Source organism: Mycteria americana, chromosome 12 (assembly GCF_035582795.1).
Source record: "Mycteria americana isolate JAX WOST 10 ecotype Jacksonville Zoo and Gardens chromosome 12, USCA_MyAme_1.0, whole genome shotgun sequence".
NCBI lineage: Eukaryota > Metazoa > Chordata > Aves > Ciconiiformes > Ciconiidae > Mycteria > Mycteria americana.
The window spans coordinates 10246496-10264438 of record NC_134376.1 but is presented as its reverse complement, the minus strand read 5'-3'; the positions used below and the strand labels follow the sequence as shown (position 1 = coordinate 10264438).

Sequence of the window (17943 nt, the reverse complement as noted above, 5' to 3'; positions counted from 1 at the left end):
TTCTGAAACTCCTTGGCCCTACCAGAATAGCCCTCTGGACTAAACTGTGGATAAACCCATCCAGATATTTACTGAGAGCCTGATATTTGCATTAATCGGCAGTAAAACACTGAACAATAGATAGTCTTGTCTTAAATCTAAATTAGCTGAATAGCATTAGACAAAACACAAAAAATCTTGTCATTTGAGAGCATGTAATTTTAATTAAAAACCCTAAATTGGCTTTGGCAGTGCCAGATCCTTTAAAACTAAATGATGTCTCCTATCCTCTACCATCAGCCTCATCTGCACATCTTGACACGCTCATCACCACGCTCCCCGTTCCTGCACCCCGCAGTCAGGGCCCCCACGCCAGCCACAAGCGACTTCTCATTCTTTCACTGCCGTGAAATAACTACTCAGTGCCAAATCCGCTGGGGCAAGTTCTAAAGCCTCGCTCACCACTTCAACGCATTTTCTTTCCCTGCTTTCTGCTGCACCGCCACACACATCCTTGTCTGTGGTTGCTGGCTTTCACCTAGGCTCCAGTAGGCGCGAAAGAGTCACCAAGATAACTGCTCAGACATTGGAGATCAAGGTTTAATTACTGCTTGCATTTCTGGCGCAAGTAATTGGCACATGAGTTTGAGAAACAAAACACACGCTCCATTCAGGGGAACGGAGCCGACTGAATAACCTGTGGCAGAAAACAAACAAAAGGATGAGGAGGAGAAACTGCATTTCTTGTGATGCCACTGTCATGCACCAGGCTTTTTACCCTGTTGCCATATTTTGAAGATCCATACTTATTCTCACCTTCCGTATTATCTTAAATCAGGCTCTGTTGCATCAAAGACAGAAAAATTATCTTTGTGGACCAGAGTAGAGGAGAAGTCAGGATATTCAGCTCTGCAGGAGGAGCAGGGAGACCAGCAGCAACACCAAAGCCCTCTCGGGACTCCTCTCACACAGATCGCCCTCGGTCTCCAGCAATTCAAAGTCAGATGCTGCCATCTGTTGACACTGCAACAATAAATAGGTATTTCTCTTAATGCACGACAGGCGGTTTGAACACGTTTTATCCTGTTCATAAACAATGGTGCAAGGAGCAATGGCGATCAGCATCCAGAAATACTGATCATGGATCTGACAGCAGAAGTGAGACCAGGCTGTACCCCACAGATGGGCCACCAACCCTCTGCCAACTACTTCCAACTTAGTGAGTAATTTTCACAACTCAGATTAAGTTCTTACCCCATTTTACCACCTGTGACTAGGACTACCGATGCTTACCGTCTTGTGATCGGCTGAGCAGGTAAGAAGGGACTGTAGGCAGTGCAGCATCACCATACACTAACCACGCTGTAATACGACTAGCCTCTCCACAGCACAACAGCCGGGCACACGGCCACTCACACGGACCTTCGTGTTCAGATTTGGCTTCGGAAGTAGAAGCAGAGCTCCAGCCAAAAGGCCAAGACTTCTCTCTACATCTAGAAGGGTATGGAGGTGACGCAATCACTTCCAGACTCGTTCAACGTTAGACTGCAGGGTATCCAGGACAGCACCAGAGGTAAAGCTCGGTAATTCAGGGGCCTGCAGCACAGACACTTTCCTCAGGTGTCACCCACCTTCCCAGTTTTCCACACATGAAAGTCAACTGCCTCTGTCCCATAGGGGACTCCTCCGTCATTAACATCCCCCTCTGCTCCACAGGTACCAAACACCTTCTCTAAACTAACACTTTACCTCGATTGCCAGTTGCAACCCAGACTGGACTTCCAGCTTTGTGCCACCTTCCCTCTCACCTCTCCCTATTAACCCTTTTATTACCCAAAATGATGGTTAACTTTTACCTACAAACCGCTTTCCCAAGGCATATGCCCTCAGCTCACAAAACATCACTGGGACTTAAAAAAAAAAAAAACACTCAGATTTTAAACATGTCCAAGAAAAAGAATTTCTGCAAACACATTTAAAGCACTTGTGTTGCAGGGCATGTCATAATCCTGTGTGACAGCTCCCAAGTCCCACTTCAGAAGCTCCTTGGATCTCAGCCAGCAGCGATTGCCCAGGAGTAAAGCTCTCGTCAGTGAGGTGCAAGCTCAGAGATCATCTTATGAACTTGGAGCGGCTGTACCAGCTTCCCCATGTGCTGAGCCAGCACATGTGTAGTTACATTTGTTAGATGTACTGTGGAAAAGGTGCATCTGCTGCTCCATGCTTCCCTCCAAGTCATTCTTTTTACATTGGAGCTCTAATTTCCATTTAATAATTCTACAAAAGTCGTTGGGCTGGCTTGTGAAATAAATTAACAGTCTATTCCCAACTGGTCCGTCAACTGAGAATATTAGAAATCCTCTTACTTCTAAAGGACATACACAGGTAAACTGGTTCAGAAAAACTGATGTGTCTGTCCTGTATAAAATTGGTTTAAAACATGAATGTCAAACTAGCAGGGAACTTTAACCCATAGTAAATTCACCTAAAGGAAGCCTTAAAGTGTCACTGACCTTCTTCCACCAGGTATCAGAAATGTGTGTTCTAATCCAGACTGATAAAAATCAAGATTTTATAAAAAGTAACAGTGGAATCTTGATACGATCTTCAGGGTTACTCTGAGCAAGAAATAGAAAAGCTCGTGTGTGTATCAGTGCTTAGTCCTGCAGAATTATCTCCATTAAGGATAGAAAAAAAGACCTGTAACAAAATAGCTGGATTTGACAATAAAAAAAGGGGTCAAGACACTTTTTGACTTCGTAACTACTTGTGTAATTCAGTGGACAGATCTTTATCTTCAGCTAAGCAAATTGGTGTCAAATCAAACTGAGAACCATACTGATCACATTTGAATGTTTTGATGCCCTCTGTGATCCATACTTTGTGACCTTAACCAGCATGTGACTGAGACAAAACAGGTGAACCTTTTTTACTCAGCCTTTTTTACTATTCCCCTGCTCTTCTCAGTCAAGCTGCAAGTCTATTACAGGATGCTAGCGTACACCACCAGAACACTTGCTGTAAGCACTCTTTCACAGCTCTGTCGCTACCTTCTTGTTCCTCAGAGAAGGGCCACCACATTAGGCGAGACTGTGCTGCTTGTCTACAGAGTTAAGACCTGTTTGCTCAGCAGTAAGTAGCACCTTCTCCTTTTCTCCATAAAAGTAACAGACTGAACTGAAACAGGTCACATAGTTATAAACCATATAGTTTTTACTGTAAGTCTTTACTTTGTGCCTGAAGACAGTCACTTCCATCCCAAGGTCTCCAAAAAGCTTTGTGATGAAGTATCACCTTCAAGGCACAATACTTCTAACTTGAGCAACTGTACGTATCAAGCATCAGGACATACCACCACAAAGGAAAATTGTTTCCAACTGTTTGTATCAAAACCAGGAACCCAACAGCTGTTTTGAAGCATGTTGAAACAGGCTTGCTACATTTCAATAGGCTCCTTCCTAATAAAGGCTCCAAAGGGAGGTAAGGCCAGGTATTTCCAACTGCTGTTAAAGCACAATGCAATCAGCCCAAAAGCTTGCTTCCCATTCTCTACCACCTGCAAGTAGCTCTTCAGCTGCAGTCACCTGCTCTGTGTACTGCTTTGAAAGAAATGTGTTGATTTTTCTGTATCATCAAGTACATTATGCTGTCATGCATCAGGTACCTGAAACAAAGACCAACAACTCATTCCATACTAAATACTCAGATATCCTTAGTTCAGATAAGTTCAGATATCCTTATTTCCTCGCTCCAAAAACTTAAGGAAACCCTGAACAGTTATGCCTTCGTGCAAAGCAGCTGAACAGCAACTACCCTACCCAAAACTCTGATGCTTCAAAGGACTTTCAAAGTAGAAAGTTGAAGAAAAAAAAAATGTATTCACCTCTACCTCAGTTACTCCTTACACTGCAAGATGTGGAACAAGTTTGTGATCTGAAAATCAAACTTCACCCATCTTTATTATTCCACAATCCCACATCTCATAGCTTTTTAAACCATAAACAGGAAATACCTTCTGGCGAGGCATCTTCTGTTATTTAGCCAAAAGGTTGAACTATAGAGTCACATATATGTAACACATGTATCTAACACCCAAGAGGCGATCCCACTGCATGATAGCTGAGTACGTAGTTCAACGTTAGAGTTCCCCTGCTGGGGCTATTCTGTACAGTGACCTGTAACTGTCATTCAAGTGTATCAAAAGTATGTTATATCATTAATAGAAATAAAAGTTGTGACCAGAGATGGTGTGGAACCTGAACGTCATCTGGAGTAAAGTTGGAACTTAAGCACCGCTGAAGAGCTGTCTGTTACAAGCACTATCACAGGTAGCATTCGAAGTCATTAAGATACTGACTGGAAACACCAGAGTCCATTTGAACAATTTATTAGTATCCTCTTTTTTTACAAGTTTTAGAAAAAGAATCCCAGGATTTTGCCTCCTGTGTGTTTTCGCCTAGCCTCCTCATGGTCCATGATGCCAGCTGAGGTTGTCAGTACAATGTACCTGTTAAGAAAGAACAAATGTTTGGTTCATCGCTTTGTTCTGTGCTCAGGCAGAGCTGACAGCACTAACTTCATTTCTGTATTACAACAGTACGATCTGTTTCTGTAAGAACGGGCCTAAGGGAAGTAAGATCAGGTTATCAGACAATGAGGAGGAAACTCCCCTCACAAGTACAACTCGGCAGCACACAAAGGACATTTATAGCCTTCTGTTCTCCAAATATTTGCTAAAGACTCAGCTAGAAGTTTTCTTGCACATTCCCACTGTAAAGTCAGTTCAGCTATTGTAGCAGTAGCAACTCTGTAGTTTCTAGACAAAGTCTGCTTCTATTTTAAGCATGCATTTTTCTTCAGAGCAAGTAGAGTTGCCATGGTGCCAGACAGCTCCTCACCTCCGAGCGTTTCGTGTCTCAGTGTTTTGAACAGTCTGCAATGATGCAGATGAACATCTGGATGCGGACTGACAACTGGAGCAGCCTTAGTCACTGCTAATGCCAACGTGTGGATTATCAGCACACTTCATCCACACAGCTTCATGTCTGAGAACCTCTTGTCCCACAACTCTATAAATACTCTTAAAAATCTCAATATGACAACACATAATACTAGTAAGCTATGTAGGTACAGCTAAAGCAAGCGGCTTATCACTGGAGCTTTAAGAACAGAAATGACAAGGAACTGTTAATCCTGCCTTTGACGGGACAGACTGGCTGAGCCCCTGAAGACTCTTCTAGCTCTGTCATCCTGGTGCACTGAGATTTATTACTCTTGACTCAGTGAATTTTGGGAAGGAAAAATATACTGCATTACAGTTAGATTTTTTTATGTTTTGGAGGTTTGTTTCACAGAGGCTCCGAGTCTCTCATCACTTAATATCTCATCAATTTATACACAATCAGGAAGTTTAAATTAAAGTAGTACGACCTACTTCCATTGACCTGCTAACTTACGTGACTCCTCCCCATCTACAAATGGCCATTAATAAAATTAAAATGAGTAAGAGAAAAGTCCTATTTTCCCGGTAAACTGTAGAAATGGTGAAACTAGGATTTACCAAAGCCAAGCAAAAATAAGTCCTTGCTTAGCAGTGCCCCTCTAAACTGGTGAAAAAGAGCATCTATATGGAAGATGGGTTTTTACACTTTTATCTACCTCCAGATTGATCAGAGAGGAAAGGTGTCAGGCCAGTCTAACTCAGGCAGTATGAAAGTGTAATAAAACATGCCACATTTTTACATATGACACTGATTTAACTCTTCTCCATACTTACCCAAACTGACGTGAAGGCAGTAGGTTGTTCTGCCACTTTTCCAAATCCTTCAGCTGAACATCAAATCTGGGACTGATTACACCACACTATAAAACAGAATTCCATTATAAACTGAAGAACTTTATGAACTGGATTTGCACATTTGTCATTCCAATTCACTGGATGAAGGAATTTAACAACTAAAATTAAAATATTTTTGGCAGCAGAAGATTAGAATACGAAGAAGCACGCTCCATTACCTGTAATATAAAACAGCGCTTCCTCTCAGGTAAGTTGAGACTCTCGCACAGCTATTCAGCTGTTGTTTCCTTAGCCTTGCCTCCTCCTCCTCACCTAGACTGACTTACACTGCTGCTGAAGCTAAACTAACAAATTAATGGCTAGACCTGGGAGAGCACAAGAGCATACTATAAACCACTAAAAGTTATTAAGCATCCTGCATCATCAAAAATCCAGCAATTACTCAGGGATATTCTACTTCTAGTCATCATGCATAGTTAGCAAAAAATACCTGTAGATTTTAAACAGGGAGAAATTAACACGCAGAGAAGTTATCCAAGTTTTCAGGTTAATCGTATTACTTACTGACCATGACCACTACTACCACCTCCAGTTACCTTAATAAATATCCAAGAGCAAACCAGAAGCACACCTTCCTGCACTGATGGGCATTTTTCTGAACCAAACAGCTGTTCCCTTATTGCAACTATTGAGAGAAACATTATATCCAGCTGCACCCCAGAAGATCTGTCACAAAATCATCCCAGAAGAGTTCAAGGAACACTATACTCAGACCTGACATATTATTTTTATTACAGACACATAACACTAATAATTCAGGTGGTGTCAGAATTCTCTGCCTACTGCACTCTGGCAATTTTCAGCTGCAATATTTGTTCATCATGGAGATAGCCCCCAACATATTCTGACCAAGTAATTCTTTTATTTCTTTACTAAAGAGCCACCTCTCTCACCTGAATAGCTTAACTGGAAACAATGATGCACAGGAAGTCATCACAGAACTAGACAGCTCAGTATTTTGAGACAAAAGCATTAAAAAATTTTCCAAAACACACACAAATACTTCATATGCTCCAAGAACTCAAAAAGCACTACTTAAAATAAAATTCAACTTTCCCCCAACTGCAAGCAAGGCCCATCTAGGGGCAGGAGAAAGGCTTGTCTTCTCAACATGTACAAGTATTAAACATCAAGTGGAAAACAACTCAGTTCCCGTTTCTTAAGACAAGTCTTCTAGATAGCTTAAACACCAAAGAAACTGAGAAATCACTAGGTAGCCAGAAAGCCTTTAAAGAGAGAGAGACACATAGCACTTGTGCAAGCAGACTTCCCTGAAAATGTCTTACCTATTCAGAGTTTAAAAGAAACGTAATGAGTCAACCACACCGTTATGAATCTAGAAAAATTAACAAGCATTTGGTAACCACTGATAATACCCATATTACTCTCATTTACACGGATTCAATAAATACCACCTTCTTTACAAGTAATTCTTTCAGAACAGGAGCAGACAAACATAAGAAAAAAGTCTCACTTAAACAACTTCCTAGAGAACTGAATTCAGGAAGATAAATCCTACCTTGTTGAGTCTGCCTGTGAGATTGACAACAATCTTCCCAGCTCTGTGATCATCAATTATCTCAAATTCACCAATGTAACCTACAAAATATTAGCAAACAGACAAATTAAATATATAATACCTAGCTACGCTAACCCAACTCAATTAACTATTTTGTACAAAACTAGTTCAAGCATCTTGATTTACTTTTAGTCAAAAAGCACCTTAACACAACAGCATGCACAGAAACCATGAATGAGAAAAAAAGTCAGCGCTGTGCGCTCTAGACTTACCGTGCTTCATCATCACAGTTAAAAACCGAACGATTACTTTGGAGCACGGCCTAATGAGAACTTGGCGTTTCCCACGTTTCTCTGCATTGTTGATGCTTTTGAGAGCATCGGCTAGAACATTCATGCGCACCATGGTGCCTGCAGGGAAGAGGAGAGGCAGTTACGTACACCAGCTTTTCAGCACAGAAATACTGAGCAGCACGCTTTTTTTAAGGCTAATTTTGGACCTTAAAGATCTAAGACTGACAGAAAGTTACATTAAACTTTAAAAAGCATTCTTAGGCTAAAAAGCAGATCAAATCACATACTCTGGTATGCTCAAGAGGATTCACAATTACCACGACAAGTTAGGAAATCTGACACGCTTATTTAAACTTGGCATTATCAACATGCACACACTAAGATTTAAAAACCACCATCTAGACAACATTTCATCAGTATGACACCTTTCCCAGGTGGATTGTTTTGGACCCAATTATGCGGTATTAGCCCTGCTCAAAAACTAGGTCGTACATACTATTAAATATAACAGATGCTTCTAGACTTGCTTATCTGCAAAGAAATTGCAGGATGCAAACGCAACACAGCACTCTGAAAAGGAAACCGGGCATCAGCCCTTGCATTCCCGTGATAAAGACAAGACCACCCGGACTACCACAAGGCATGACATGACTCGGTACTGTCGCCCCACTCACTAACAGAGCCAGTGCACTGCCAGAAGTAGCCAGCAAAGCGCTCCTGACCTGGGCCACGGGGCCATTCCCCAGAAGGCCAGGTGCTGCGGCACACGAGGGCTTTTACCACTAAGCCAAGGACCCCCAAACGAGCAGGCCCAGGCAACTACTGCCCACAGGGCGGGTGCAAGCCAGACACCCCATCCCGAGGGCCGCCTCCTCTCCCAGGGCCCAGCCCACCGCCCGCTCCCCAAGCCCTCCGCTACCTCCTCCCAGGCCTCGCCGCACGATCCTCACTCCCCGAGATCCACAGACCCCGCGGCCCGGCTCCCCCGAGCCCTGCACAGCCCAGCTTTCCACAGCACCAGGCCGGGCCCGGCTGCCGTGCCAGCCCCCGCCCTCGGCTCCCGCCCCGCATCTCTGCGGAGAGCGGAGCCACAGGCAGGAGAGTGCTTCCCCCCACCCTCCGCTCCGGAGGCTCCAGAGAGCGCTAGGAGAGACGCCGGCGGCTCAAAAGGGGCCGGGCTGGTCGGGCGCACCCTCGTGGCCCCGGCGAGGCGGGCGGAGGCGGCGGCGGGGCCCGGATGGGGCCGGGAGGCGGCGGATGGCAGCCGGGACGCAGCAGCACCCCCCACTCACCGGTGCAGCAAGATGGCGGAAAAGGAAGAGGCCGGGCGCCCGCGCGGGATTATGGGAGGGCCATGGGCGCGGGGTGGCGCGCGGCACCCCTCCAGATCTCGCGAGACTTGGCGTCCCAGTCGGGAGGCGCCGCGCGCCAGGCCTGGTCATCCCCATTGGCCGAGAGCCGCGTATCGCACTTCCGGAGCGACGCTGCTGCCCGGGTTCCCATAGCAACCAGAACGCTTCGCAACGGGAGGGGGGCACGGCGGGGCCGGAGGTACGGCGGGGCGGGGGGGGCAAAAAGCGTGCGGCGGTCTTCGGCGGGCAGCGCAGGTGAAACGAGGGCGGGGGGGAGAGAGAGACCTCCCTCCCGAAAACGGGGCGTCGGGAACCGGCGTCCGGGAGGGGAAAACCGGCGGAACACAACACCCAGACAGACCAGCGTCAACCCCAAACCAACGACAACAAACGAGGACGTAGATGGTACCTTACTGCAGTTCTGCATTCTGGTGGGCGTTTTTGTCCTCCTGTTCCTAATTTTTTTTTTTTCCACAAGGCAGAGCACCACAGAGGAATTCCTAATGTATTTGATTTCCACTGAAGTTTCAATGGGGCCTCGTACACTGGCGAACAGCGTAGCTACTGTGCCTTGTGAGGAGTTACAGGAGGAAGCTGAAGGTCTGAGGTGAGCAGCGCTGCACCAAGGGGGGGGGGTGTGTTTCTACCGCATTTTAACTTAAGACAGGAACACGGCTCTCAGTACTGCAACAGCAAATGTCCAGTACTCCAAATTCGTGTTAACATGGGGGTAGAGGGGCTGCCACCAACCCTCCCGAAGACAGCTCTGCGACGCTGCGCAGTGTCACCGCTTCTCTCCTCATACCCAGCATTTCTTCCAGCAACAGCCTGTGCCCGTTCAGTAGAGCGCTTTCAAAAGAACGGTTTCAAGATTGCACCGTAGCATCTCCCCACAGTTCAGATCTATCACAAGTTTTACCGATTGGGCCTGATTTGTCCACAGCCTCAGTCACTTCTATCAGTGTTAATCAACTACAGGCGACATGACAGCCTTTCCCATCTGCAGCAGGAGCTGTCAGTGTACTGCCATGGCTGATAAAAGTTTTACTATTCACAGTGAGCTATTCCAAACAAAAGGTTTTTCTGTTCGGACACTGTGCACAGACTGCCACATGGCACTAAAACCCCATCCCCAGCTCCCATTCTTGATTGAAAGATGAATTTACACAATTTTCTGTACATTCGAAGAGCAAGACTTCAAGAAGTTTCTTTAGTCTGTATTTACCTATTCAACAGTTACAATAGACACCGAAGAGTTCATTTTAAAACAGTAAACTGTTAAATTGCATGAACACAGGTTTTAGCTTTTTGAAGAAAAAAAGTTCCGTTTTAAAAAAAGGAGGGAGAGGTCATAGAAAAGCACAAACAATTCAGGCTTATTTACAGAGACAAACCTAGCATATTCAAGGTGATTTTGTATACAGACAACAACATTCATAAAACCAAACATGCTACATGGCTCCATGACAACAGCAGTTTTTAGAACAATCAGCTGTTAAGGTAACACACATCTGAACTCATTTTCTACAGTCTCAGTGCAATGAGTTGAAGTTTACACTACAGCTAAATAATGGAACTACAAATTTATATATTCCAGACCCCTATTCAACAGGTAATCTGGTATACACAGCCAAAAAAAGCAAACAGATTCAGTGAGACAATGGGATCATCTTCTGCAGTGATTTTGGGTATGCACCCTCAGCTATGATCATTCTTACTCAGCTAATTGTCCTCCTTCCACAAGAATCAGTAGTAACAAGCCTCCAAGAAGCGTAAGCTTTCAGAACTGCCTTTCATACTTGCCGTAGTCACAAATTAATGATCAGTGAAACTAACACAGTTACAGAAATGCTATCACGCATTACAATTCTGCTGTTTCTTGAGTTGGGGTATTTATTCACAGGGCCTCTTAGTTTGGTGGAGACACTTCATAAGCTCCGTACATCAAAGATCAGGATCTTTCATATAAGATCAGCTGCAGGCTGCAGAACCCTAGTCAGCACAGCAAGAGACACACAAACCCACAGCAGTTGCTAGAGTGACATTTTCACTTCATCAAGGAGCCAATACAAAAAAAAGCCAGTGAGCAATACAACTTATTGTCTTAATTATACGTTAATACTCAAAACTGTTCCCAAGGAAATCTTTTACAAGAGCAAACAGCAGTTAAGTCTTCATTCATTTTTCTTTTCCTTGTGCTTGAGAAGTTTGTTTATCTCCCTTTTCGCCATTCCAACATACTTTGTAATGATCCCATGCTGGTTTAGTCCAGGAAACAGCAACAAGAAACTTACTAGAGAGGAAAAAAAGAAATGGAATTACTTAATACTCTTTTATCAAGCTGCTGTCCCCTTGCAATTCCTTGCTTCCCTTAAGCCCCATTAACTGCTTGAAAAAAGAGAACTATAACCCTGCAACAAAAAGAAAAAATCACCACACTCATATAACCAAAAATTACTTCTACCAGCCTCATACCCTTTCAGGCAGCGAACAAAAAAGTTACTTCTGTGTTGCTTGTTGCAGACTTACCAATAAGATAGGTCAGAAAGAGATTGTGAACTTGCTGTCCAATCCAGGCAACCACAGCAAGAGAAAAAAGCATGGTCATGAAGTACTAAAAAACGAAAAGGGAACAGGTATCACAGATCTGTTGGGAATTCTACCCCTTCCCTTCGGTATCCAGCAACACTTCAACACTGAAAACTAACTTGAAGTCTGCTGGCTCTTCCACGTGCGATACCTATGCATAGGCTTGTTAAAACAGATTACAGAGTCTACAATTGTATGTTCTCATTTATTTTCAGACCATCAGTTTTACAGGATGCCAGTTCTTTTCTGTCCAGACATCCCTTAGAGTCAGACTATGCCACCCCCATTGACACAACTTCAGCCTCACACAGTACCTGAAGCTGTTTCCAGGACAGTAAACCAAGTAGTTCACGTACCTAAGCTGACACATTACCGAGATCTGGTTTTTTGGACAGTTCATGTACACTGGAAACAAGCCGTGTTTCCAAACATTGACCTATCCAAATAAAGCCAGTTTAGCTTCATCTTAACATCAAGGGTATGCTCCTAACTGCACAGCATTGCAATTTTAAAGTCATGTATCTTGCCACTCCAGGTTTGAGTAAGATGTGGCTGGCATTAAGTCACAGCCAGAACTGCTGGTTCTTGTTCGAAATACCAGTTTATTCAGACACATGCCTTACTAAAATACTCAAGACAAAACAAAACAAATAAAATCTTAAGATAATAGAGGTGAACTCCTAGAACTCAATACCATTTTAGGCTTCTCTTCCTTCAGTGTGAAGAGACGTTTCCACCAGCCAACAATTCGGCGACGAGATTTTACCAAATTGCTGCAAATCTCATGAAACCTTTGCTGCTGTTCTGTAGTCCTTTTATTAAAGAAAAAAGCCAGAAATAAGAATTCAAGTTTTCATCTGAAATTTTAAAAATCTCCCATGGTATTTTTCCAGCAGTAGAAATTTATCCAGTACTTATCCTGGCATTTGCTTCACTTAGTTTTATACCTTATCTTTATTGAGCATTGTAATGCAATTGCCCATGTAATTTTTCTGTACAATGACTCTCAAATTGACTCCCAAAGAGCAACCACATTCAAACCAGAAGACCATCGATTTTAATCTGATACCAGTGTGATACACATAAGTAATACACACCTGATACCAGTGTGTATTACTTTGGCTTTTATGTTGGTTCCTTATCAGACAAGAACATTTATCCACTAGTCATCTTAAAGCAGATATACTAAAATTTACTTTTAACTCAAAATTTAGTTCAAATAAGGTTCTTCTCCAGTTTACTGTTTTTATATAAGCCTTGCCCCTCTTCAAATCTGTTTCAATCACTTATGATCACATTAATACTCACTGCATTACTCTTCTCCTTCATCGTATTTACTACTGCCACTCTTTCCAAACACATAATCCAATACCCTTCTTCATAATTTTAGTTCTCAGTATATATTATCCATTAATTACTAAAAACTAGTTTTGCAGAACTAACTAGCATCCTTAATGGAGAGCAAAGAATGTGCCTATCTTTGAAAAAATCTAATTTTTCTAGAAGAGAAGGAACAATACAGGTATGTTGCAGTAGTTATCTTTCAAGAAAAAAGAAGAATGAAGGACATCTTAACTAGTGTCCTCACTTCACGTATTATAGAGATTGCCGATTTCTTATTACAATGACTCTATAAAATAATCATTTGATATTTGCAAGTCAGATAAATTATGAACTTTATCAAAATGGGTATTTACACTCAAGAAACTGTTTTAATTCAAGCTTCCTCACCATTTATTAGAGCCAAAGATTCTAGGTGCAAGAGCAGGAACAAGATAATCAGCCAAACAGAGGAACATAACGAAACAGGAGACGCCTGAAAGAACTGATGGGTCCAAGTAGTAGATCATCCTGCAGGAAGAAGATAACAGAAGTGATTTCTGGATGCTCAGACTGCTAAATACTAGACATATTTAATCACCTCTTCAGATTGGCTCAGGACTTCAAACAGTAGACCTAGCCTCTTGCCCACCCTCAAAAACATTTTCGAATTTGCTCCTATTACTAATAAAAAGAGGTTTAAGTACTTCAACACTATTACAAAGAAATACAGATTAAAAATACTATTTCCTTAATGTACTAGATAAGAAAATGCTACAATACAGCAACCACAGTATGAAGTTCAGTAGAAGTAAAAATTCATCTTTCTTGCTCTCTCAGAAGTTGACAGCTTAACACTGACTGGGGGATGAGGATGAGTGGGTGAACATGTGAAATGAACAGGTAGAGTGAAAGCTCTTAATCTTGTTGGTTCTTAAGCAAGTCACAGAATTCAGATCCACTACGGGTTGTCATTTGCTCCATCTCGCCCATGAAAGCTAAGCAGACCTGTTCTGGACAAGGAGCCATAAATCTCCAATTCGGACAGTGTTGTGCTTTTACATATTAAGTGTGCCATCACTCAAATACAGCAGTATGGGTACTGGACAAGAAGTATCTCATCTCATAAGTGTCTGTTAATGCTCCGCTGTGCCCCGTGCTACTTATTTGCACTTAACAGAACTTCCTGAACATTGAAGTAATAAAAGTAAAGAAATGACACAGTCCATTACAGGGTCAGTCTTTCTATACATCTGCACAGTGCTAGTTCAAGTTCATTTTTGGTGAAGTACCAATTCAGAACCTGAAGTAGTTCTGTCTATTTCCTCAAAGTATTATTCAACACAAGATCTTTTCTGCTATAATCACAGAATTTGTAACAGAATACCCTGAAGTTCATGCAATTACTTCTTTTAAAAGTTACTTTTCAGTTTCATTTGATTTCCATCCTCCTCACCTCCCTTGAAGACCATAAAATTTATATTAGCCAGAAGACCAATTATCCCTGCCTCACCTGGTTCAACATTTATTTTTGTAACTCCCCTCTTCTCCTTACTCCAAAAACATATGCAACTGGCAAACTCCACAGCTGGCGTGGACACTTATCCGTCCAAGGCAGGTTGGGGTCACCTTAGCTGCTGCCATGTTACGTAAAAGCACATGCCTCCAGCAAGTTCTGTATCTCCAATCCAGAGGCAGGCAACATCCTCCCACCCTGTTGACTGACAGTTACCTGCAGTCTTTCCTTTTCCTCCTTTCTCAAAGGACAGGACGGAGAATGTAAAAAACCAAGTTGTGCAAAACTGATTGAACTCATCCTAAACACCACACCGAAGATGCAGAATAGGAAAGTTTGCCCTATGGAAACAAGTCTTCCATAACGCTACTGCTGTTGGTTTGGGGAAAGCCAAAGAAAAGAACCAGATTTGACAAAGCAGCAGGATACAAAGGATGAGGGCAGAATATGAACACACCAATGAAGAACACACAGCTGAGCATGGTAAAAAACTACAGCAACCATTGCTGGCAAACAGAAAGCACTGCCCCCCCAGAGCAGGATGTGACTCGTGTTACTTCCTGTTCTCAATACTTGAAGTTTTTCTTTTCAACGAAGTTCACACGCATTCAGAAACAGAACCTGGAGTAAGAGCCTTCCTATTAGATTTTTAAAGGCGTCTTACTAATTTACTTAATAGGTTTGCTACCTGCCATGAAAAGTGCAATGATGTTCTAGGCTCCCTCCATGGCTACTTACAGAAAAGAAAAGGAAACAACACTCATCAGTGCCAGAGGAAACCAGGCTCTCTCCCAGCGAAGAACTTTATCGGTCATCAAAATCACTTCTCCCCATCCTTGCAACTGCTCTTCCAAGCTAGCAGTTTCTGCAGCCTACACAAAAAGAGAAGAAGAGAAGAGAACTCTTTTATTACTAACCAGAGTATCAAATTAATTCCCACACTCGAAGTAGCTAAAAAAAAGCGTCATAATTAAAGACCCCAGTCACAAACCTTTCTGAGTAATTACACTACTACTAATAATGTAAGTTTTGTACTAAGATATGGCATTGTAGCAGTGATACTTTAAAATAGTCAAGATCCTAACAAAGTAGCAGGATATGTTATTAGACCAAATGATGCCTCCTCCCAGATTTTGCCAAGGTGTTTTCCCCCAATCTCGCATTTACAGTACTCCCTCGCCCCAGATTAGTAGAAAGTCAGGTTTTAGCTAAAACCTCTCAAGTTTTCAGTGTCAACATCTGGAAAATTGCAACATGATAACTATTTAAAATATATGTATTTTCAAAGACAACTCTACCACATGAAACCAAAGCTTTCTAGTTGCTGTCCAACACCAATTTTTTATTACGTGGAAGATGGATAAAAACTCAGAATCCACAGTAGAGGAAAGTTACCCAACTGATCACATTTGGACTGCAAAGAAAGTTTTTCCAAAGGTTGCCCAAGACAGTGATCAGGCATCCTTTAAACTCCTCTTCCTATATTATTCCTACATTCCTCCCTATACATCTTCTGTACAGAGGCCATATCTGCTCTGGCATCAGCTTGCTAAGCAGTTCACCTGAGGTGTTCCACATTTAACATAGCTTAATAGCTTCCCCTCAGCAGGACAAGGTATCTCAGAGATTACAAAACTCAGGTAACCATGAACAGAACCAATTACTGCCCAAGTAGTAAGAGGTGAAAAGTCACCAAACCCTGCACATGTGCTGTGCAGAGAGCGCAGAGCAGGTTTCATTCTCAAGTGTGTGCTACACTTACCTCAAATGAGAAGCCTGATACCACTGGAAAAACAAGGACAGCTGAGTGCAGCTATCATGGTAAAGCATAGATTTCTTGTGTGATTCCATTGGAAGCTATTTGAAAACTACAGTTCAGGACAAAAAAAAAAAAAAGAGTAGAAAGCTATCTGACATGCTGCTGAACACCTTCCAGTTATCATATCTATTTCATGTTATAAACGCAAACTGTCACATGGAGGGGAAAAAAAAAAAGCTGCATTTCTCCAGAAGACTTTTTATGACAAACTGTTTTGCTTTATTACCTCTGGCTGTCTGCATTTAACATCACAGCCAAGAGAAAATTTAATGGGAAACAGAGTGGAATATAACAGAGTTATTAATAGCAGCCTGCCTCTGTCAGTCTAGAAGACAACTATTGTAAGTTGCTTTGGTAGAAAAAACTTGTCAGCTTTTGTCAACACCATCTTCATTCCACAGCCCATCCATCAAAAAGGTTTTTTTTCCATTAATCAAACAACATGAAGTTTCCATAAACATGAACTTCTGCTCTGAAAGGGACATCTCTCCCGAACATTGCACGTATTTTTGGCAATATAGTTCCGTGCAATTTTTCTGCAGAAATTCGAAGCTCCCTTCCACCTCTGCGCTACCGACAGGTTCTCTCTGCATCTCCCAGCTGTGCAGCTTCCTGCGGCGAGAAACGGCACCGACCAATAACGCACTCAAAAGCTTCCCCTCTTCAACCCCTTCACGCGCTTTTACGGCGATTTTCCCATTTCCCCTGGCAGCCGTTTACAGAGATAAATGAACAGATGGTTACAGAGATAAACACACAAACCCTTGTATTTATTCACGTTTTTAAGTATTCAAGCCCACCCTTGACATATCTAAGTTAAGCTAATCATCCAGCTCCTGCCACTCTCCTGCATCGTGGAAGCATTCGATAACACAGCCAAAGAATGTTGAGACACACAGACACGAATATTAAACGTAAGCCCTGCGCATCAGGTAACGCCAGGTATTACTACGAGCTCCGGCCTAGGAGCAGCAGAGCAACGGCCGTGCCCGCTCCCAGGGACGGCACGGCACACACAGCAGCCTCGTCAAACCCAGCCCCCGCCAGGCCCCAGGGCATAAGCCCATCCTTGCACAGGAGCCTTTTAGAAGCAAAAGCGAGCGCGGGGAGGCAATTCCCCCGCGCTTCACAAGCTCGGGGGCCGAGGCGGCCCTCGCCAGCCGCCGCGGGCAGGCCTGGCTCCCCCGCCTCCCCCAGCACCGTCAGGGCCGAGCAGCCGCCAGCCCTTCCCCAGCCACCGGCAGACAGAGCACCTCCCCGCCGCCAGCCCCCGAAGGGGTGACCGGCCCCGCCGCCGCCCGCCCTCACCAGCTGGTAGACGCTGTTGTTGTCACCCTCCGCCATCTTGCACGGCACCAGCACCCCTACCCCCGCGCCGGCCGCGCCCTCCCGCACCGCGCCGCGCCGCCGCCTTTTATAGCCTCCGCGGCCCTTCTCGGCATTCTGATTGGCCTTCTCGAAACTCAGCGCGGGCCAATCGCAGCGCTCCTGTCGCGCCCCATCGACAGCCGGTTGGCTGGTGGGATTAGACTGGCGACAGCTGCCCAATCGGCGTGGGGCCTCCGCGCCTCCTCCCCCTCCCTCCGTCGCAATGCGACTGCCACAGGAGCGGGCGCTGGGGCCCGGCTGCCGCGGGGCGCGGTGGCGGGGCGGGGGTCCCGGCGGGGCGGGTGGCGGAGGCGGCCCTGCTCGGGGCGGG

At 44.0% G+C, this 17943-nt stretch overlaps 2 protein-coding genes across 2 annotated transcripts; both read right to left on the bottom strand.

Moving 5' to 3' along the window:
- Positions 1-4350: 4350 nt before the first annotated feature.
- Positions 4351-9067, bottom strand: RPS15A (ribosomal protein S15a). Its single transcript, XM_075515068.1, has 5 exons — positions 8941-9067; positions 7628-7765; positions 7356-7435; positions 5756-5841; positions 4351-4486 (listed from the first exon to the last, which is right to left on the bottom strand). The coding sequence occupies exons 2-5, from the start codon at positions 7758-7760 to the stop codon at positions 4393-4395; spliced, it is 393 nt and encodes a 130-aa protein (XP_075371183.1). The 5' UTR covers positions 7761-7765; positions 8941-9067; the 3' UTR covers positions 4351-4392.
- A 1135-nt stretch (positions 9068-10202) lies between these two features.
- Positions 10203-17703, bottom strand: ARL6IP1 (ARL6 interacting reticulophagy regulator 1). Its single transcript, XM_075515115.1, has 6 exons — positions 17553-17703; positions 15164-15297; positions 13321-13440; positions 12284-12401; positions 11530-11614; positions 10203-11293 (listed from the first exon to the last, which is right to left on the bottom strand). Exons 1-6 carry the CDS (start codon positions 17586-17588, stop codon positions 11175-11177), a joined length of 612 nt encoding a protein of 203 aa, XP_075371230.1. The 5' UTR covers positions 17589-17703; the 3' UTR covers positions 10203-11174.
- Positions 17704-17943: the final 240 nt, after the last annotated feature.